Source organism: Caretta caretta, chromosome 2 (assembly GCF_965140235.1).
Source record: "Caretta caretta isolate rCarCar2 chromosome 2, rCarCar1.hap1, whole genome shotgun sequence".
Classification (NCBI taxonomy): domain Eukaryota; kingdom Metazoa; phylum Chordata; order Testudines; family Cheloniidae; genus Caretta; species Caretta caretta.
In genome coordinates this window covers 193,067,218-193,089,550 of record NC_134207.1, presented here as the reverse complement: position 1 = coordinate 193,089,550, position 22,333 = coordinate 193,067,218, and the positions used below count along the sequence as shown (strand labels likewise).

Genomic DNA, 22,333 nt, shown 5'->3' with positions numbered 1-22,333 from the left:
CCGCACTAGAAGCTGCAGTATGCACCAATGCAGCTTATCCTTGCTTGAAACTGGGGTAAGCTGTGATTTGCACTAGTGCGGTTTGTAGTGACTTTGCCTATCTACACTAAGAGCCAGATTCGCAGCTGGTGAAAATTTACATAGTTCCACTGTCCCCCAATATGCACCTCGCCAATTTACACCAGCTGAGAATGGGACAATACCACTTTGCACAAGTGCAGCTGTGATAGTGATTGGTCATTAATGGCTAAAACTGGGGCAAATCCCTAGCCTAGACAAGTTCTAAACGTTGCACATTCCTTTAACTGAATGTAATGACACCTAAATAGCCTGACTAACATTTTCTGCCACAAGTAAGTGATCTGTGTCTATTAGATAAAACCATCTTCATTACACCAACCCCTGCAGCTGGGCTGTCTGGTTCCTGACTCATTTGGCTTCCTGGAAACCATGTTGCCATTTCTTTGTGTCAGAAGAATCTCATTGTGTAATAATATGAACCTTGATGACTAAACCATTTTTCAAACACCACTTCATTCTAAAGCTTTTGCAAGCTTTCTTTAAAGAGACACTATCATCATAAAATATGGTCAATAAAAACATCTGTAACTCTTCTAAGGTACTATGCCCACCCCTGAATCCCTAGGTCATTTTTCTTGTAATATTGTATTATTATTATTATTTATTTATTATTTTGTATTGCTGTAGTGCCTTGGAGCCCCAGGCATGAACCAAGGACTCCATTGTGCTAGGCTGTACAAACACAAACCAAAATGACAATCCTTGCTCCAAAGAGCTTACAATGGAACCATATTTTTCCTATTGTGGGTTGTCTTTTTTTTTTTTTTTTCTTTTCCTGTTTCCTTGAAAGAATCACGCAAATGCTCATGGAAACTTATCAACTGAGTGTGTATACACAAGTGCTGTCACATGAGCAAAACAAAAGAACAGGGAGCGATGTATTTTTCTTTAATCTCTTTCCGTTCTATAAAATTTAAATGCTGCTTATAACAATAATAGGTAGAACATTTTCAGGCATAAGTGACCTTGTTTTAAAGAAAAGAAAATCTATAATGAGTAACTATTCATTCTAGAGGAAAAGGTGCACAGTTTACAATAGAAAGGGGAGAAGAAATACAGAAAGGAGAAAAGCTGTTGTTTTGTTTTAAAGGAAAAGAAAAGGGCTTAGGAGAGGAGAGAGACTGCATAATTTCTGCATGTGCCCACTTCCGTACAGAATATGGTCCGTGTCGGGAGATGGACATATACACGTATGGGTTTTCTCTCTCAATTCTCTCATCTTCCAGTTGGTGTCATGTGGAACTCGGCTGGTAGGTGGTGAAAGGGATAGAGAGGTATGAGGAAAAAGTGGGAGGGGCTGAGAAAGGGACGAGAATTAAAATCAGATGATCAGCCTCCTCCAGCACTGGTTTGGTTTTCGCAGATTTCTTGGTATGGATGTATTGTTAGGATGGCAGACCCATGAATTACAAAGTATATGTACCAAGGAATGCTGCTTCACAGCCAGCAATCATGTGGTAGCCAAATGCTTCATTGAAGTGATAAGATTGCCAGTAACAGACATAAACTGAATATCCAGCCAGACCATCTTAAAGACCTAGCTAGAGACAGCTCTGGGTGGTGCTTGATCTATAAAAAGAGGCTACGTCAAGGGAACCAGAAGAGGGGGGCTATGCCCTCCCGCTTTTTACCTGCCCTAAGGGTGAGCAATAGTGGGGAGGGTGTGGAGATGAGCGAGCAGGGGATGAGGTCTGGGGGGTGGGGAGAGGCAGCGCGGGAGCAGGGCCCGGGGTTTGGGCTCTGGTGGGCCCCCTTCCCTTTTAGGAAGTTTCTGCCACTCCTGGCTATGTCCCTTTGGGATTTGCGGTGATGGTGATGTGCTCAATTAGAGGGCCTCAGTTTTTGTTGATCCTTATAGGTGGGATCTTTTGTGTATTCTGTGATTACACAGCTACTTCAGTCACCCCTGATCAGAACATTGTAGTCCAGGATCTAAGCTACTGTGTTGTTAACCTATATGGTAACTTTGCAGAGGTAACTTTGAAAAAGTGAACCAAGTCTAAACCAATGCAGTGATATTTCCCTGAGTCTGAGCACAGTGTGAAACAATAGTTCTAAGCACTGGTCTACACTAGGACTTTAGGTCAAATTTAGCAGCGTTAAATCGATGTAAACCTGCACCCGTCCACACAATGAAGCCCTTTATTTCGACTTAAAGGGCTCTTAAAATCGATTTCCTTACTCCACCCCTGACAAGTGGATTAGCGCTTAAATCGATGTTGCCGGCTCGAATTTGGGGTACTGTGGACACAATTCGACGGTATTGGCCTCCGGGAGCTATCCCAGAGTGCTCCATTATGACCGCTCTGGACAGCACTCTCAACTCAGATGCACTGGCCAGGTAGACAGGAAAAGAACCGCGAACTTTTGAATCTCATTTCCTGTTTGGCCAGCATGGCAAGCTGCAGGTGACCATGCAGAGCTCATCAGCACAGGTGACCATGATGGAGTCCCAGAATCGCAAAAGAGCTCCAGCATGGACCGAACGGGAGGTACGGGATCTGATCGCTGTTTGGGGAGAGGAATCCGTGCTATCAGAACTCCGTTCCAGTTTTCGAAATGCCAAAACCTTTGTGAAAATCTCCCAGGGCATGAAGGACAGAGGCCATAACAGGGACCCGAAGCAGTGCCGCGTGAAACTGAAGGAGCTGAGGCAAGCCTACCAGAAAACCAGAGAGGCGAACAGCCGCTCTGGGTCAGAGCCCCAAACATGCCGCTTCTATGATGAGCTGCATGCCATTTTAGGGGGTTCAGCCACCACTACCCCAGCCGTGTTGTTTGACTCCTTCAATGGAGATGGAGGCAATACGGAAGCAGGTTTTGGGGACGAAGAAGATGATGATGAGGAGGAGGTTGTAGATAGCTCACAGCAAGCAAGCAGAGAAACCGGTTTTCCCGACAGCCAGGAACTGTTTCTCACCCTAGACCTGGAGCCCGTACCCCCCGAACCCACCCAAGGCTGCCTCCTGGACCCAGCAGGCAGAGAAGGGACCTCTGGTGAGTGTACCTTTTAAAATACTATACATGGTTTAAAAGCAAGCATGTGAAAGGATTACTTTGCCCTGGCATTTGCGGTTCTCCTAGATGTAGTCCTAAAGCCTTTGCAAAAGGTTTCTGGGGAGGGCAGCCTTATTGCGTCCTTCATGGTAGGACACTTTACCACTCCAGGCCAGTAACACGTACTCGGGAATCATTGTAGAACAAAGCATTGCAGTGTATGTTTGCTGGCATTCAAACAACATCCGTTCTTTATCTCTCTGTGTTATCCTCAGGAGAGTGAGATATAATTCATGGTCACCTGGTTGAAATAGAGTGCTTTTCTTCAGGGGACACTCAGAGGAGCCCATTCCTGCTGGGCTGTTTGCCTGTGGCTAAACAGAAATGTTCCCCGCTGTTAGCCACAAGGAGGGGGGAAGGTTGAGGGGGTAGTCACGCGGTGGGAGGAGGCAAAATGCGACCTTGTAACGAAAGCACATGTGCTATGTATGTAATGTTAACAGCAAGGTTTACCCTGAAAGAGTGTAGCCACTGTTTTATAAAATGTGTCTTTTTAAATACCGCTGTCCCTTTTTTTTTCTCCACCAGCTGCATGTGTTTCAATGATCACAGGATCTTCTCCTTCCCAGAGGCTAGTGAAGCTTAGAAAGAAAAAAAAACGCACTCGCGATGAAATGTTCTCCGAGCTCATGCTGTCCTCCCACACTGACAGAGCACAGACGAATGCGTGGAGGCAAATAATGTCAGAGTGCAGGAAAGCACAAAATGACCGGGAGGAGAGGTGGCGGGCTGAAGAGAGTAAGTGGCGGGCTGAAGAGAGTAAGTGGTGGGCTGAAGACAGGGCTGAAGCTCAAATGTGGCGGCAGCGTGATGAGAGGAGGCAGGATTCAATGCTGAGGCTGCTGCAGGACCAAACCAGTATGCTCCAGTGTATGGTTGAGCTGCAGCAAAGGCAGCTGGAGCACAGACTGCCACTGCAGCCCCTCTGTAACCAACCGCCCTCCTCCCCAAGTTCCATAGCCTCCACTCCCAGACGCCCAAGAACGCGGTGGGGGGGCCTCCGGCCAACCAGCCACTCCACCACAGAGGATTGCCCAAAAAAAAGAAGGCTGTCATTCAATAAATTTTAAAGTTGTAAACTTTTAAAGTGCTGTGCTTAAAGTGCTGTGTGGCATTTTCCTTCCCTCCTCCACCACCCCTCCTGGGCTACCTTGGTAGTCATCCCCCATTTGTGTGATGAATGAATAAAGAATGCATGAATGTGAAGCAACAATGACTTTATTGCCTCTGCAAGCGGTGATTGAAGGGAGGAGGGGCGGGTGGTTAGCTTACAGGGAAGTAGAGTGAACCAAGGGGCGGGGGGTTTCATCAAGGAGAAACAAACAGAACTTTCACACCGTAGCCTGGCCAGTCATGAAACTGGTTTTCAAAGCTTCTCTGATGCGTACCGCGCCCTCCTGTGCTCTTCTAACCGCCCTGGTGTCTGGCTGCGCGTAACCAGCAGCCAGGCGATTTGCCTCAACCTCCCACCCCGCCATAAACGTCTCTCCCTTACTCTCACAGATATTGTGGAGCACACAGCAAGCAGTAATAACAGTGGGAATATTGGTTTCGCTGAGGTCTAAGCGAGTCAGTAAACTGCGCCAGCGCGCCTTTAAACGTCCAAATGCACATTCTACCACCTTTTTGCACTTGCTCAGCCTGTAGTTGAACAGCTCCTGACTACTGTCCAGGCTGCCTGTGTACGGCTTCATGAGCCATGGCATTAAGGGGTAGGCTGGGTCCCCAAGGATAACTATAGGCACTTCAACATCCCCAACAGTTATTTTCTGGTCTGGGAATAAAGTCCCTTCCTGCAGCTTTTGAAACAGACCAGAGTTCCTGAAGATGCGAGCATCATGCACCTTTCCCGGCCATCCCACGTTGATGTTGGTGAAATGTCCCTTGTGATCCACCAGAGCTTGCAGCACTATCGAAAAGTACCCCTTGCGGTTTATGTACTCAGCGGCTTGGTGCTCCGGTGCCAAGATAGGGATATGGGTTCCGTCTATAGCCCCACCACAGTTAGGCAATCCCATTGCAGCAAAGCCATCCACTATGACCTGCACATTTCCCAGGGTCACTACCCTTGATATCAGCAGATCTTTGATTGCGTGGGCTACTTGCATCACAGCAGCCCCCACAGTAGAGTTGCCCACTCCAAATTGATTCCCAACTGACCGGTAGCTGTCTGGCGTTGCAAGCTTCCACAGGGCTATCGCCACTCGTTTCTCAACTGTGAGGGCTGCTCTCATCTTGGTATTCATGCACTTCAGGGCAGGGGAAAGCAAGTCACAAAGTTCCATGAAAGTGCCCTTACGCATGCGAAAGTTTCGCAGCCACTGGGAATCGTCCCAGACCTGCAACACTATGCGGTCCCACCAGTCTGTGCTTGTTTCCCGAGCCCAGAATCGGCGTTCCACAGCATGAACCTGCCCCATTAGCACCATGATGCATGCATTGGCAGGGCCCATGCTTTCAGAGAAATCTGTGTCCATGTCCTGATCACTCACGTGACCGCGCTGACGTCGCCTCCTCGCCCGGTATCGCTTTGCCAGGTTCTGGTGCTGCATATACTGCTGGATAATGCGTGTGGTGTTTAATGTGCTCCTAATTGCCAAAGTGAGCTGAGCGGCCTCCATGCTTGCCTTGGTATGGCGTCCGCACAGAAAAAAGGCGCGGAACGATTGTCTGCCGTTGCTCTGACGGAGGGAGGGGCGACTGACGACACGGCTTACAGGGTTGGCTTCAGGGAGCTAAAATCAACAAAGGGGGTGCCTGTACATCAAGGAGTATTTCAGGCAGGACTGCACGGAGGGTTCCAATAAGAAATGGTGCACCTAAGTTATCGTTCTTATTGGAACAAGGAGGTTAGCCTGGCCTCTGATTGATACATGGCTAGATTTACCTCGCTGCACCTTCTCTGTGAGTGACTGCAGTGTGATCTAGAGGAATGAGTCCCCTAGACAGGGGAGGAGGCAAATGAGTACAAAACAAATCTGGTCTATTTCTTGTTTTGACCCACTCCATCTATCTTTTACATCTTTGGCTGGCAGCAGACGGTGCAGAAGGACTGCATGCCATCCACATCTCATGGCTGCCCGGCAGAAGATGGTACAGTACGACTGCTAGCCATCTTCATCTCTTGCCTGCCTGGCAGAAGATGGTACAATACAACTGCTAGCAATCCTCATCTCTTGCCTGCCTGGCAGAAGATGGTACAGTACGACTGCTAGCAGTCCGTATCGCCTGCCCGCTCACCATAAGACGGTTCAATAGGACTGACTGCAGGACTAAAGAGAATGACCTGGTCAAGTCACTCCAAATTTAGTCCCTGCACCCATGTCTGCCCAGGCGCTCCCAGCCGACGTGGCCAGGAGCACCTCGGACATGACGATGACGGCTACCAGTCGTACTGTACCGTCTGCTGCCACAAGGCAAGGGGTTGCTGCTACTGTGTAGCAATGCCGTACCGCGTCTGCCAGCACCCAGGAGACATAGGGTGACGGTTACCTGAGCGGGCTCCATGCTTGCAGTGGTATGGCGTCTGCACAGGTAACTCAGGAAAAAAGGCGTGAAATGATTGTCTGCCCTTGCTTTCACGGAGGGAGGGAGGGAACGGGGGCCTGACGATATGTACCCAGAACCACCCACGACAATGTTTTAGCCCCATCAGGCATTGGGATCTCAACCCAGAATTCCAATGGGCAGCGGAGACTGCAGGAACTGTGGGATAGCTACCCACAGTGCAACGCTCTGGAAGTCGACTCTAGCCTCGGTACTGTGGAAGCGCTCCGCCGAGTTAATGCACTTAATGCACTTAGAGCATTTTCTGTGGGGACACACACACTCGAATATATAAAACCGATTTCTAAAAAACCGACTTCTATAAATTCGACCTTATTCCGTAGTGTAGACATACCCTAAGAGGCGTGACCTGCCTCTTGCATCTCAATTGGGTGTTAATTCTGAAACCTACAGGAGATAATTTAATTGTCAACATTATTGTTTCACTGCTGATTGCTTTTGCAGAAACATCCAACACTGTGATCTTCCCACCCCAAGTTGCCTCCTAAATCTACCCAGATGCCAACTCCCCCATTTTTAATGTATCTGAAGCTGTCACAGGTTCACAAGGCCTTGTCTGTAGGCAAAATTTTAAACAGATTCTTAACTTTTTGTAGTAAAAGAGAACTGACCTGATCTGTAAGAATTACTACATTATGATGCAATATCACTTTGTTTCCTTTCTGTCCTTCCCAAAGACTTTTGGACAGATGCCCTGTCTTATCTGCTGAGGCATAAAAAGATAATATCAGATATTCTACCAAAGGACAGCAGATAAAACTGACAGCAATGCAGCGCAAGACAGAATACACTACACTCTTTATTATAGCCTGCTGTGTGTGCTTTTGTTAGTCTTGACCCTTCGGTAACCCTTTGCCAAGAGCAGTGTGAGTTTAGGTGCTGGGGTAGGAAGCCAGTGTTCTTGGAAGATGAGATTAGCAACTGTATTCTTGAAAGACTGGAAATGTTTTGTTTGATTGGTATTTGAGGAGTAAGTCTCTACAGTTGAATGTTCTTTTAATAGATATTCCTTACTGTTATCTGCACAGGTCCAATAGTGTGAAGAACAATCTTTGTTTCACTTGAATTAAACTCCATGCCGATTCCACGCTGCAAATCTCCAGTCGCTCAAAGATGACGTTAGAAGGAGCAGCCTCTTGCTATCTTAACAATGGAAGGTCAGTCTTGTGCTAATACAAAGATTATCCAGCAAGTACCCTCTGGATCAAGTCCTCCACCCTTCCTTAACTTGCTGAAAATACATCGAGAACTTTTAGTCAGCAAAATCCGAAACACCCAGTGTTTGATTGACAACTTGATCAAGAATGAATACTTCTCTACTGAAGATGCAGAAATTGCCGCACAGTTTCCTATTCAAGCCGACAAGGTATATCCTTATTTCACTAGACAGCTTGAACTTTTTATTAGCCATGTAAAACCCCACAAGTTGAAGTGTATCTGGTAACTTTAGCTCAACTATCTTTCAGACTTCTATTGTGTTTGATACACATTGGGCTGAGTTCCCATCTCAAGTATCACTGCCACTAGTTGGCACTCTAGAGGGTAGGCTCAGCACAGAGGCTGAACATTGGCCTGCTAAACCCAGGGTTGTAAGTTCAATCCTTGAGGGGGCCATTTAGGGAACTGGGGCAAAAATTGGGGATTGGTCCTGCTTTGAGCAGGGGTTTGGACTAGATGACCTCCTGAGGTCCCTTCCAACCGTGTTATTCTATGATTCTGTGAATGGGTAGGGTGACTGAACAATTCTCTCACACCTAGAGGTGACCCTGCCAATGAGGAGGGTCATTGCTGAGACAATCTAAGGAAGTTTACACAGTTGCTATCTTTGCTCTGTGGATAACCAGAGAACACCAGGCAGCAAGGCTGCCAGTCCAGCACCTTTGACAAGCACTGGATTCACATGGAAAATAAATGAATGTTTCAAGACCATTATATAGGGTTGAAAATCATTGGTGTATTTGAGCAGTTAACAGCACGGGGGTGGGAATGGGGTAGCTAGACTACTCGGTTACCAACAAACCGAGGACCTGAATGTCAAACTACAAAAGCAAACCCTGTGGGATGGGACTTTCAAAAGCACTCAATGTTGTCCAACTCTGATTTTGTTTTCTTTACCATCAAGACCCAGTATTCATTTAGGGTTTGAGCCAACTCCCACTGAAGTCAATGGTAGCCTTTCTGCTGATTTTAGTGGGAGATGGATTGTGTCCTCATGCCCTGGCAATTAATCTCTGTAAACCTGTTTGTTTGCAGTTATAAGAAAAGCTCTAAGGACATAAATTTACTAAAAAATCGGTGATATGAGCATATTTTTAATTGTACACCTGTACTCTTTGGAGCATTGTTACCCTGCAAAATACTTAAGAGGGACGCAGAGTTTATTTCACTGTGACACAGGAGGGATCATAAATTGGTCCTAGTTTAAAGGGGGGAAAGGGTTCATTTTAAAATACTCTTCTCTTTAAAGACCTAAGTGCATTCTGTATCCTTCTTCATGAAATTGGAAAAAACCTTGATATCCTGACACATTTTGGTTTTAGATCTCTGTCTCTGGGAGCAAATATTAGCAAAAATTGCTTGGGTTTCCAATTCTTCCACAAGAGAAAATGTTCTAGGCATTTTTTCCTGTTAGTGATTTAATAGACTACCTGACTCTGACTTCCCTTATGAACCAGTTATGCAGCTTTAGAGGTTTCAGATGTGTGTCACAGCTAGAGAAAAGTGAATGACAAAAGATGCAGAATCCTGGGCTTCATCAATGTGCAGATTTCCCTAGGATAATAACTCTTGTTGGTTAATGGACATTGTAACTGTGGTGCTTACTCTGTGTAGCTAGCCAAAGCTGGGAGTTGAAGGGTGGTGCATTGTATGATCATCTTGGGTTCTTTTTTTGTTCAGTAGTATAATAAAACAGTCAGTATGATCATCTTGAGTTCTCTTTTTGTTCAGTAGTATAATAAAACAGTAAGTCATTTACAGAGGGGAGCTCTCAGCAGAGGCAACGTGTACTTCACAGGACCAGGGTGAAGTTCAGTTTTTGGGCCTGATCTCCCACAGAGAATCCTGCAGAAGGGGCCAGAAGTGACTGAAAACTCAGGGATGGAAAAACCCACAGGAGGCAGCTTGGAGGGAAGGATCCAGTGAAGCCCACCCCACCCGCTCCATATTATTTGTCAGGGGAGCAGGGTTTGACCCTAGAGAATGAGCTGCAGGACCATACCTAGACCCTGTGGTGTTCATGGGCATCTACAAGAGGCCCAGCCTGTCTTCATGGAGGACCCATGCATCCATTACCTCTCTGTGCCCATAGAAATTCCTGACAGTGCAGTTCCATTGGGCTAAACTATCAGGAACTCCTTCCCCATGGCTCCCTCTTACGCCCCACTTCACCAGGATTTTCCTTAAAGGAGAATCCCCACTATCGAGGGGTCTTTGTGGAAGAGGCTAATGCAGCCCCTAGAGTTGTTTCCTGATGCGACCATCCACGTTTATGTTTACCAGGGCTCCATTCTTTGTTCCTTTTCTTTTTGAATTGAAACGATTTTTAACTGTAAGCTTTGTTCACATGGAATATCTCCTATTTACAGTTTTCTTATTGAGTATCTGAGGTGGAAGGAAAAAACTGATTGTCTGAGGAATGTTTGCTGGCTACAAGTAGGTTTTATAGATGTTCTGTCATAAGAGAGTTGCCCCACTTTTGCAGATCCTGAACGAGAAGGTGCAGATTTCCAGACCAGAGGATTTGGGTAAAGGTCTCTAATATCTAAAAATCCTCTTTTTGCTGTGCTCTGGTGTATTCTATCCTGCATTGTGGGCTCTCTAACTCATGAGAGGCCAGAGAAAAGTTGCCTCAGAGATTAAGGAATTTGGAAGTCCTTTGCCTACTGAAGAAATTGAGCTTGTGACTAGCAGGAATGGAATCCAGTCCATGGAGGAGTATCCTTAGAATGAAGGCTGTACTCTCTAGAAACACTTGCACTAAGGTTGTCACGTGCTGGTTGTACAAAAATCAAACTAGCCCTGGCCCTCTAGATCTACCCACCAAACCTAACCCCTTCCATCTAGTAGCTGGAGTCAAACTTTTTTGTTAGTGGGTGTGAACATTAACTCTCCTATGGCTGCGGAATGAGAGGGGCATAAAGCATTGCGTGCACACGCACGCTCTCTCTCACCCCCCACCCAATCCCCCATAGCATGAGCAGGGAGAGGTGACCTGGCAGAGTTAAACTGCTATGCTTAAAGAAGGAAGAGTGCTTGTTTGGTTCTGCATTCAAGTCCAGGGAGACATTCTGCTGTCCACACTGCTATTCAGGCTAGATTCTGATATAAAATTAAATAATGCAATTTAGCCTCAGAAATCAGAGGACCAGGCCAGGAGGTCAAAAATCAGTCCTCTGGTTTCATTTAATATGGGCAAGATTTGAAATCTCCTGCATGACTGTGGTGACCACCCAGACCAGGAATTTCCTTTGCATTCTACACTATGGAGCACTGTGTCCCTTATCTTTATGGCTGGTCTATGTACATACAGTAGCTGTAGTGATGAGCCCAAATTAAAACCTCTGATCCAAACCAGATCAAACCAGAGTTGCAGATCCAGCCTCTTTGTAATGCCAGAATCCAAACACTCAGTCCAAACACACTGAAGTTTGGGATAGTTCAGGTTCAGATCCAGATTCTGACATCCCAGCTTGGGAAAGTAGACTCTAGACTTTGATTGGGGTCCCATTTCCAATCCTGAAGCATCTCAAAGCATTTCATAAATGTAACTGATCCACAATCCTATGTATTGCTAACATTCTACATGGTATTTCTTCAGGTTCGTAAAATTCTGGATCTGGTTCAAAGCAAAGGAGAAGAAGTTTCAGAATATTTCATCTACATCCTGCAAGAGGTCTCTGATGCGTATTATGAACTACAGCCTTGGTTGGATGAAATAGATTTCCACCCTTCACAGAATATTCAAAATAAACCTGTTGTAAATACAGATCCAGGTAGGAAAAGGTGTAAGAGCCAATATGCAAGTCAATTCTCTGTAGAAAACATGTCTCCAGAGAAATGTGTGTTAATATTAACCAGGTTAATTTTGTCTATTGATTAGCCTCACTGTTTGTCCTGATTTTCGCAGCCTCAGGAATCAAGCTTTAAAAATATGTAACCAGGGATAAACCCTACATTGTGGTTCTTGTTTTCAGTCTGAGTAATATGGGGTGAGATTTTTATCCCCCCTACTATTGTCTGTGGCAACATACAGGATCTGTAGAAACCAGAGCGCCAGCTAGGGAAAATACCATGGTGAATGCATTGTGTAGGGCAGCTGTAGGCTTCCTTATACAGGCCTCTTTACAAAGGTATATAGGGGGCAGGGCATCTAGAATGCAGCACTGTGGGGATCCTGCATGGTGCTGAGACAGGCTTCTGGAACTTAGAACAGCCCCCTCTATTATCTAAGTAAGTTATGCTGAAGGCCATTTTAGACCCCAAAGCATGGCAGAATCATGAGGGAATACAGGTGGATTAAAGTCACCTTAGTCCTCCCCCATAGCGCTGCAAGCAGTACAGTCATGTGTACCACTCCCATTTAAATATTTGAAATTAATTCACTCCAAAAGTATTCGGTTTTAGTGATCAGCTACGGGCAACTTTTAAAAAAAAGATACTTAAAACAAAATAATGAGAGAGCTACCTTACTGAAGCCAGGAGGGGGGAAAAAGGAAAAATTTCAAAAAGCTTACCAGGGAGTCAGATGAAACAGCTACACTGTGGTACGTCCGTGACAGGTTCCCTGCAGTGCAACCTGGAACTGGGATACCGCTGAGCCCTCTGTCCCACCAACCTGGATTCCCTCTCACACTGTGATGCTGTGACAAGCTGCAAACCGCTCCAGGTCCTGCATGTATACAGCTATCCACAGGCAGGGACACACCCAGCTGAGTTACATGAATGCTTTCCCCAGCCACTCATGAACTAACAATAGAGAGGCTCCAGCCAATTCCCCACAGCTCCCCAGCCTAGGACCCCAGAGCCGTACTGTCTTGCCCTTGTTAGAAGCCCGGCCAGTGTGAGTTTATTACCCAGTCTGCCCTTCCCTCAATGTGGAGAGGACATGCACCAGCTCTTTTTAATGAGCAAATTTCCCAAGCGCTTCATCCAAAACGCACTGGTTTAGATAGAATATAAAATAGATTTATTAATTACAGAAAGATAGATTTTAAGTGATTATGAATAGTGAGTGTACAGATCAAAGTTGGTCACCTAAGAAATAAAAGTAGAATCACAATCTGAGTTCTATAAGATAGACAGGATTTGAATCAATCAGTGTCTCACCCTAATGAGAGAGTTCCCTCATACACAGGCTGGGATTCCTCTTTTCAGCCTGGGACCACCTTCCCTGTTCAAAGTCTTTGTTCTCCAGATTTGTTTCCTGGTGTTGAGTTGTGGGAGGAGAGAGGCCAAGTGCTGGTGTCACTTCCAGCTTGTTGGAAAGATCTTTTGCTATGATGTGAGTCAAGCAATCTCCATTGTCTATGTGCTTTCTCTGGGATGTCTCCGCTGTATACAGTTCTTGGTGTAGTCCTGATGAGTGTGGATTCCCCTTAATGGGCCATCATCAGTGTCTGGCTGCTCCATTGTTGTTCCTGAAAGACTGGTTGTAGGTGTTTCCAATCTTACAACGTATTTAAGTAACACACACATAGCAAAACTTTGTAACTTCACATACAGTGATAGCACATACAATCCAACAGGATATAATATTCAACAAATCAAGACTTTTAAAATGATATCTCACAAGGCATACTTTGTACAAAACCTATCACCATGATAAATATGGGGTGTTGGGGTGCTGCTTTGGGGTACAGAGTATCACAACATCAGATCAGCATTTTCAGGTTAACTGGAGCTTTCATTTTAACCATGTAACCTAATGACAGCAGTTTAAGCATCAGCATTAACTATTTCACTTTCAGTTGTTTTTGCAAAAACGTCCTGGGATTGTAGGTGGAGCTTGAGTAGTATGCCACCATGACTCCTGAATTACCCTTATAGATAAGAGGTTCTAACCAGGGTAATCCTGTGATAAAAATGCAGTGAGCTGTGTATCTAGGATCATCTCTAAAAAGAGGCAAAGAGTCCTGTGGCACCTTATAGACTAACAGATGTATTGGAGCATGAGCTTTCGTGGGTGAATACCCACTTTGCTGGATGCATGTAGTGGAAATTTCCAGAGGCAGGAATAAATATGCAAGCAAGAATCAGGCTAGGGATAACGAGGTTAGTTCAATCAGGGAGGATGAGGCCCTCTTCTAGCAGTTGAGGTGTGAACACCAAGGGAGAAGAAACTGCTTTTGTAGTTGGCTAGCCATTCACAGTCTTTGTGGGGGGGAGGGATAGCTCAGTGGTTTGAGCAGTGGCTTGCTAAACCCAGGGTTGTGAGTTCAATCCTTGAGGGGGCCATTTGGGATCTGGGGCAAATATTGGGGATTGGTCCTACTTTGAGCAGGGGGTTGGACTAGATGACCTCCTGAGGTCCCTTCCAACCCTGATATTCTATGCTTCTATTGTGCATTAAATAACAAGAAACAGATGCACTCTGTAGGGTTTGTGCGAAAGCAGCCAAAGAAAACGACTATGTAAACACTCAGCTGCTAGCTGAAATATCTTAACATTAAGTGTAGCCTGACAGCAGCCCAGCCACAATATTGGAATACAGCCCTGAGGGTTTAATTGAACGTGTATATTTTGTATACGTAGCTTTTATTTTTCTAAACCTCAAGCACTTTTTTTGTTTGTTTTTTATATATCCAAGAGTGTTGCATCCCCGTCTCCGATCAGCCCTAGAACTGATTAGTCTTTAACACACGGCACAAAATAACTGCTCTGTGATTATCTTTGGCAAAGTGACAGTAGATTTTTAGTTATATTATTAAAGTTCAAATATCACATTTTTAGACAGCCCTTCATCTCAAAGGATGCCAAAGCATTTTCCAGACTATAAATACAAGACTCTTACCCCCCACCCCCTTCTGAAATGTAGACTCCTTTGCAATGAAAACACAGGAGCATTGCCCAGTGGTTATGGTTTTTATTATTCTATAAATTGTTTTTTAATCTGTTGAGGTGCCTAGAGCCTGGGATGATGATGATGATTATTAACAAACTAACAAATAGGCAAGGAGCAATGAGTGACAAAGATGCTCAAGGGGATGGAACTCAAGACATATGAGCAAAGGCTGAAGGAACTGGGTATGTTTAGTTTGGAAAAGAGGAGACTAAGCGGGGACATGATAGCAGTCTTCAAATACCTGAAAGGTTGCCATAAAAAAGATGGAGAAAATTTGTTCTTTCTTGCCGTTGAGGGCAGGGCAAGAGGCAATGGGTTCAAATAGCATAGCATAGCAGGTTTAGATTAAATCTCAGGGAAAACTTCCAAACTGTAAGAACAGTAGGACAATGGAACAGACTGCCTAGGGAGGTTGTGGAAGCTCCTTCACTGTAGGTTTTCAAAAGGAGGCTGAGTTGCCATCTGTCTTGGATGGTTTAGACACAACAAATCCTGCATCTTGGCAGGGGGTTAGACTAGATGACCCTTGCTGTCCCTTCTAACCCTGCAACTCTAAGAACAACTCAGTTAACTGAAACTGCCAGGGAAACTTACAGGGAAGAGGGTAACCATCTAAATTGTCTATGGCTTGGACATCCTGACCTTTGAAGAAAGGGCGGTGGGGTCTTTAGGCCTCATCCAAAAGATGGCAGCATCAAGCAACACAGTGCCCCCTAATACAGTGCTGTGCCACTGGGTCAGTACTGTCTGCAAGGGAAGCGGGTTTCCAGCTGAATCACCAGCACCATGTCCTAGGCAGCATCCTATCAAAGTGCTGGCAAAAAAGCCCTCTTGAGCCTGTAAAATGTAATTACACCAGGTCAAGACTGTGGGGAAAGCATTGTGAGCCAGGAATTCTAAAGGCACTCAGGAACAGCTAGCAATCAGATCTTTGCAATCGTCCTAATCTTTTAACTTGGCATGTAGAAAGTACCTGATGCTGTAAAAATAACTGCTCTTAGTTTGTTCCTTTGGACTGAGAAATCACACCCAAACCTGTTAGCCAATTCATGACTATCCAGAAAATAAAGCATGTAGTTGGAAAATGTTGCTAAGCAGAAATTATCTTTCTTATCCTGACAGGAGCTTTGCTAGTGCCTCTCTCTCAGATTTGGGCTGGACACATGCAAAGAAGAAAAAAAAAAGTTGTTTCCCCTCCAGAGAAACACTACTTGTCATTGAAAAAACCCAAAGAGCCTCTCTGAGGGCCCTGACGTTGCCTCTCTAGAAACTGTACAATATCAAAAGTCTCACCATTTCCCCCCTGTTTCTAGAGAGGCAACTTCAAGACAGCATGTATTTGATAAAATGTAGGAAGGAGTTAGCTGTAGCCTAAAACTCTTATATACCTAAGAGCCACAGGCATAAGTGTTTGCATATAGCCAGTCATTCCTCCTTAGTTCCGAAGCATGGCAAGACTTTCTATACTGTAGCCCTTATGTTAGAGTCGATCTCTTTTAATAATTAATTCTCTCTTTAGTCAGCAGGTACCGTCAGAAACTCAAATATGAATTGGCACGAGACACAAAGTTTGTTATGTCGTATGCTCAGAAGGAGGAAATGCTTCTGGAGGAAACCTATGCTGCTAGTCTTATCGAGCTGGTCAGTTATACCAATGAGAGCCTAGGCAAGGTGAGCCGCTTAGAAGATCTGTTTGATGATAGAATTGGGTTAATTAATGAAGATGGAGAGACGATCTACATCTTTGGTGATGCAGGTATTGGAAAATCCATTTTGCTACAAAAGATGCAAAATCTTTGGGCCAGAGGCGAATTGGATGTAGGTGCCAAATTTTTCTTCCGGTTCAGGTGCAGGATGTTTAGCTGTTTTAGGGAGAATGAAGCCATCTGTTTGAAGGATCTCCTGTTCAAATACAACTGTTACCCAGATCAGGACCCCGAGGAGGTATTCAACCACATCCTGCACTTCCCTCATACAGCCCTTTTCACATTTGATGGTTTTGATGAGATCCATTCCGACTTTGACCTGAGCAGCATCCCCGAGATCTGCTCACCCAATGAACCTACCCACCCTCTTGCCCTGTTGGTGAATCTTCTCAGCGGAAAGGTTCTTAAGGGATCCAGGAAAGTTCTGACAGCAAGGACAGGAACTGAGATCCATCAAAACATCATTAGGAAGAAAGTACTGCTCCGAGGGTTTTCCAGCAGTAACCTGAAGGAATACACTAAGAATTTCTTCAGAGATGAGGAGTGTCGGGTATTGATGTCGAACCAGCTGGAAGCAAACCCCAGTCTCTGCAGTTTGTGTTCAGTGCCTTTGTTTTGTTGGATTATCTTTAAATGCTTTGAACTCCTCCGTTCCATGTTCGACAGTCATGAGCTTCCAAACTACTCAGTTACACTCACAGATGTTTTTTTGCTCATGACTGAAGTTCACTTGAACCGAACTCTGAAAACAAATTTGCTGAAGAAGAACACCAGGAGCCAAGTGGAGACATTCAGGTCGAAAAAGGAAACTCTGTTCTCTTTGGGTACAATAGCACACATGGGGATGGAGAAGTCTCTCTTTATCTTTGACCAGGAGGAAGTCACATCCTTGCATGTGTCAGAGCAGGATTTGCACCTGGGATTCCTCAGGACGGTTCATGACTGTGGTGGCTATGGAGACCAGTCCTCCTGTGAGTTCTTGCACTTGACCCTGCAGTCTTTTTTCACAGCTTTGTTCCTAGTTACTGAAGAGAAATTGGGTACAAAGGAGTTACTGAAGTTTTTCTCAGAGTGCTCTTCCACTGACACTGCTCACTCTACTTGTCTCCCTATTTCCTGGTTGCGCAAATGCCCTATAGGAGAAGATCCTTTCCGAAATAAAGAACATTTTCACTTCACCAATCTTTTCCTCTGTGGTCTGCTTTCCAAAGACAAGGAGAAGCTCATCAGACATTTAGTTTCACCTGCAGCCATTAAAAGGAAAAGAAATGCGCTCATTACATATCTCTTAGAAAGCATGAAATTTCAAATGCAGAGCCTGATGCGGGCAAGACTTAAGGGTTATAAACAGATTCAGGTCATGCCCAATTTTGTTTGGATGCTGAGGTGCATTTATGAGACTCAAAGTGAAAAACTAGCCAAGCTGACTGTCAGGGGCATGAGGGCCAACTACATCAAACTCACCTATTGCAATGCGTATTCGGCAGACTGCAGCGCCATTTCCTTTGTGATGCAGCACTTTCAGAAGCATCTGGGTCTGGATCTAGACAACAATAATATCAATGACTATGGAGTAAAACAACTTCAACCTTGTTTTAACAAGCTTGCAGTGATCAGGTAGGATGTTGTGCTACGTGACTGTTTATCTTCGATTTATTACACAATATAAGCATTAAACTTACAGAAACTCTTTAGCGCTTGAGAGGGCTAAAGGCACCAAGTGCTCCTGGAAATAAACTGTGTTCGGCTTTTAAAGCCTTGTTTCAGAACGATCACCTCAGAAATTAAGAGGAGGCAGCCCCAAGCAGCAAAATTTGCAGGGCTTTGGAGTTGTGCTCCGGCTCCGCTCCAGCTCCAGGCAAAAACCTGCAGCTCCACTGGTCCGGAGCTGCTCTGCTCCAAAGCCCTGAAAATTTGGATCAGAATTTTGAACGTTCCAGAGTTTGCCGATTTCAGATCTTTTTGGGTGGGGTGTGTGTGTGTGTGTGTAAGGCAGGATAGCAGTAGGGACCAGCTGTGTGAATTTTGAATCCAGATTGCAAAAAATGCCACCAGAAGTTCGGGGTGTTTAGGTCTGTGGTCTTGATTTGGGTCCATCTCAGATTATGTCTTGAAAGTGGGCCAGGTTCTGTGAAGAAAACACAGGAGGTGGGGTGGGGGGAGCAGGGAAGGAGAAGTACTTGCTGGTAGTACTTCCCTTACATGAAAATTTGCTAGAGCCTGTCCTGGCTTCAAAATATGGCAGTGGGAGGAATCTGCCATTCAGAGCAACTGCTGATCAGAGCAGTGTGCCTTTTGTGTTAATATGGCTCATCCTGGCATGAGGACTATCATTTCCATTTGTTAATTCCTGTAGGACAGAAAATGACATTTGTAACAACCCAAACCTAATTTCACAGTGAGTAATTTGAAAAGAAGCAGACTCCTCTGATCTGTAGAAATTGAGCCAGATTCCCTCTACCGATCAATGCATCTCAGAGTGAGCAAGCTACCAATCTCCTGGAAAAAGCAGGAGTGGTTTGGCGGCAGGGTGTTCTTAAGGCTTGTCTGCATGGCACCACAGCGTGGACTCTGGGGTTGTGAATTGCATAGCATGCAAACAGGTTGTGCTGTAACTGCCCCGTGCAGACCCTGCTAGCATGAAAGCTACCTGCTTCTCATAATCTTTTAATTCATGTCAGCAGGATCTGCATGGGGCAGTTACAGCACAACCTGTTAGTGTGCTCTACAATTCACACCCCTAGGGCGTGCAGCTGTGTAGACAAATCCTTGGCATTGGAGCTTGCTTCAGGAATGGCACTGGTCAAAAATTTTCCAGCGGATCAGTTTTATGTCAGAAAATGCGGATTGCTTGAAATCGAAATGTTTCACAGAAACATGTCGATTTTGATTACGTTTAACAGAAAAACTTCTAAACTATTCATTTTGATTAGGTCAAAACAATTCATCTTTATTCCTTCAACTTTTGTATTATAAATTTATAATATAAAAAAAAAGTTTAAGATGTTCTGATTTTTCTGAAACAAAATATTTTGGAGTATTTTGTTTCATGAAAAAATTCAGTGTTTTGACTTTGTGTCACAATTCAGGGCAAAAAAGAAATTTCTAAATTTCCTATGGGATGGAAATTCTGTGTTTTGACCACAGTTCACTAGAGCATATATGTCATGGCTTTCAGAACATGCTTCTATACTTGCCTGTTTTCTAGCCTTTCACTGAGTATGGGGAGGGATGGTGAGATGACTGGTGGCCCGTTGAGGAGCTGGGTTTTTCTGGAATAGGTATCGTTGTGGGGATGCCAAGTAGAACATCTCCTGTAATTATAATAAACTGTGGGAAAACGGGGATCTATCTGTGATCTGTTGATCTACTGAATTTTTTTGTTTTTAATTCTGTGTACAGCATACAGAGCATTAGGTGGGAGCTCTATTTTTTTAAAGTGAAAGTTTTAAAAACTGAATTAACATTTCTGTTAATGGCCTTAATATATTAAGGTCTGATGCTCTGTTAAAATGTCAGAGGAAAATGTGTAGATCTCCAGCAATCTATGAAGAGGAGGCCACAGAATATCCTGTGGCTGGTGAACCCTTCATAATCTGACTAATCAGCCATCGATTCCCTTCTTTCTTCTTTCAGGCTGAGTGTTAATCAGATCACAGATCATGGAGTAAGAGTACTATATGATGAGCTCTCCAAGTACAAAATTGTGACTTTCCTGGGGTATGTATCAGTTCGGAACAGCACAAGAGATAATTGTTACATTACAGCACCTTTCATCCTGAATGGTCCCTCAACACTAACAGTTGGAACACTAGCAAGTACAGGAAGGAATCCCAGGCCCCTTTAGGGTATGTCTACATTGCAGTAAAAGACCTGGGGCTGGCCCAGGTCAGCTGACTTGGGGTCGCAGGGCACCACCTGAGCCTGAATGTTTACACTGCAATTTTATAGCCCTGCAGCCTGAGCCCCTGGAGCCTGAGTCAGCTGACCCAGGCCAGCCACAACTGTGCCCACGGATCTTTTATCGCAATGTAGACATACCCTTAGTTTACTGAATCTGAACATGGCAGGTTTTGTAAGGCACCGTTTTGTGTCATAGTGTAGTGAGATGTGATGCAGGTATCTGTGTGACAGCACGGCCGGAGCGGGACAGGGACAGCCAGTCCCCCATACAACAGTTCTTCTCCTGTCATAGATCATAGAATATCAGGGTTGGAAGGGACCTCAGGAGGTCATCTAGTCCAACCCCCTGCTCAAAGCAGGACCAATCCCCAATTAAATCATCCCAGCCAGGGCTTTGTCAAGCCTGACCTTAAAAACTTCTAAGGAAGGAGATTCCACCACCTCCCTAGGCAACGCATTCCAGTGTTTCACCACCCTCCTAGTGAAAAAGTTTTTCCTAATATCCAACCTAAACCTCCCCCACTGCAACTTGAGATCATTACTCCTTGTCCTGTCCTCTTCTACCACTGAGAATAGTCTAGAACCATCCTCTCTGGAACCACCTCTCAGGTAGTTGAAAGCAGCTATCAAATCCCCCCTCATTCTTCTCTTCTGCAGACTAAACAATCCCAGTTCCCTCAGCCTCTCCTCATAAGTCATGTGTTCCAGACCCCTAATCATCTTTGTTGCCCTTCGCTGGACTCTCTCCAATTTTTCCACATCCTTCTTGTAGTGTGGGGCCCAAAACTGGACACAGTTTTCCAGATGAGGCCTCACCAATGTCTAATAGAGGGGAACGATCACATCCCTCGATCTGCTGGCTATGCCCCTACTTATACATCCCAAAATGCCATTGGCCTTCTTGGCAACAAGGGCACACTGTTGACTCATATCCAGCTTCTCGTCCACTGTCACCCCTAGGTCCTTTTCCGCAGAACTGCTCCCTAGCCATTCGGTCCCTAGTCTGTAGTGGTGCATTGGATTCTTCCGTCCTAAATGCAGGACCCTGCACTTATCCTTGCTGAACCTCATCTGATTTCTTTTGTCCCAATCCTCCAATTTGTCTAGGTCCCTCTGTATTCTATCCCTACCTGCCACCGTATCTACCACCCCTCCTAGTTTAGTATCATCCGCAAATTTGCTGAGAGTGCAATCCACACCATCCTCCAGATCATTTATGAAGACATTGAACAAAACCGGCCCCAGGACCGACCCTTGGGGCACTCCACTTGATACCGGCTGCCATCTAGACATGGAGCCATTGATCACTACCCGTTGAGCCCGACAATCTAGCCAACTTTCTACCCACCTTATAGTGCATTCATCCAGCCCATACTACTTTAACTTGCTGACAAGAATACTGTGGGAGACCGTGTCAAAAGCTTTGCTAAAGTCAAGAAACGATACATCCACTGCTTTTCCTTCATCCACAGAACCAGTAATCTCATCATAGAAGGCGATTAGATTAGTCAGGCATGACCTTCCCTTGGTGAGTCCATGCTGACTGTTCCTGATCACTTTCCTCTCATGTAAGTGCTTCAAGATTGATTCCTTGAGGACCTGCTCCATGATTTTTCCGGGGACTGAGGTGAGGCTGACTGGCCTGTAGTTCCCAGGATCCTTCTTCTTCCCTTTTTTAAAGATGGGCACTACATTAGCCTTTTTCCAGTCGTCCGGGACTTCCCCCGATCGCCACGAGTTTTCAAAGATAATGGCCAATGGCTCTGCAATCACAGCTGCCAACTTCTTTAGCACTCTCGGATGCAACGCATCCGGCCCCATGGACTTGTGCACGTCCAGCTTTTCTAAATAGTCCCAAACCACCTCTTTCTCCACAGAGGGCTGGCCACCTACTCCCCATGCTGTGTTGCGCAGCGCAGCAGTCTGGGAGCTGACCTTGTTCGTGAAGACAGAGGCA

The 22,333-nt window shown here is 45.2% G+C and overlaps 3 protein-coding genes across 7 annotated transcripts in view; 2 read left to right on the top strand and 1 right to left on the bottom strand.

Annotated features, from left to right (window-relative positions):
* Positions 1-22,333, top strand: part of NOD1 (nucleotide binding oligomerization domain containing 1) — a 50,553-nt gene that overhangs the window by 10,690 nt on the left and 17,530 nt on the right. For all 5 annotated transcript variants that reach the window (XR_007355008.2, XM_075125709.1, XM_048838715.2 and 2 more), the window contains exons 2-5: positions 7,734-8,071; positions 11,525-11,699; positions 16,287-18,090; positions 20,110-20,193. Coding sequence is in view for 4 of the 5 variants with exons in the window: in XM_075125709.1 (XP_074981810.1) it covers positions 7,856-8,071; positions 11,525-11,699; positions 16,287-18,090; positions 20,110-20,193 (2,279 nt within the window). In the remaining variant the exon portion in view is untranslated. The remainder of the gene's footprint in view (positions 1-7,733; positions 8,072-11,524; positions 11,700-16,286; positions 18,091-20,109; positions 20,194-22,333) is intronic.
* Positions 2,152-4,225, top strand: LOC142070863 (uncharacterized). Its single transcript, XM_075124794.1, has 2 exons — positions 2,152-3,078; positions 3,667-4,225. Exons 1-2 carry the CDS (start codon positions 2,496-2,498, stop codon positions 4,206-4,208), a joined length of 1,125 nt encoding a protein of 374 aa, XP_074980895.1. The 5' UTR covers positions 2,152-2,495; the 3' UTR covers positions 4,209-4,225.
* The window catches only part of ZNRF2 (zinc and ring finger 2), a 126,824-nt gene continuing 117,360 nt past the window's right edge, over positions 12,870-22,333 (bottom strand). Inside the window, exons 8-9 of the transcript XR_012667184.1 lie at positions 17,938-18,016; positions 12,870-17,717 (exon numbers count right to left, since the gene is read on the bottom strand). The gene's annotated coding sequence lies outside the window, so the exon portion shown is untranslated. The remainder of the gene's footprint in view (positions 17,718-17,937; positions 18,017-22,333) is intronic.

What these genes read in the sequence shown, in the direction of transcription:
- LOC142070863 (XM_075124794.1), top strand. Translation starts at nt 2,496, where the DNA reads ATGCAGAGCTCATCAGCACAGGTGACCATGATGGAGTCCCAGAATCGC. An exon ending in AGGCAGAGAAGGGACCTCTG is followed by an intron (nt 3,079 to 3,666) that starts GTGAGTGTACCT and finishes TTTCTCCACCAG; the next exon opens with CTGCATGTGTTTCAATGATC.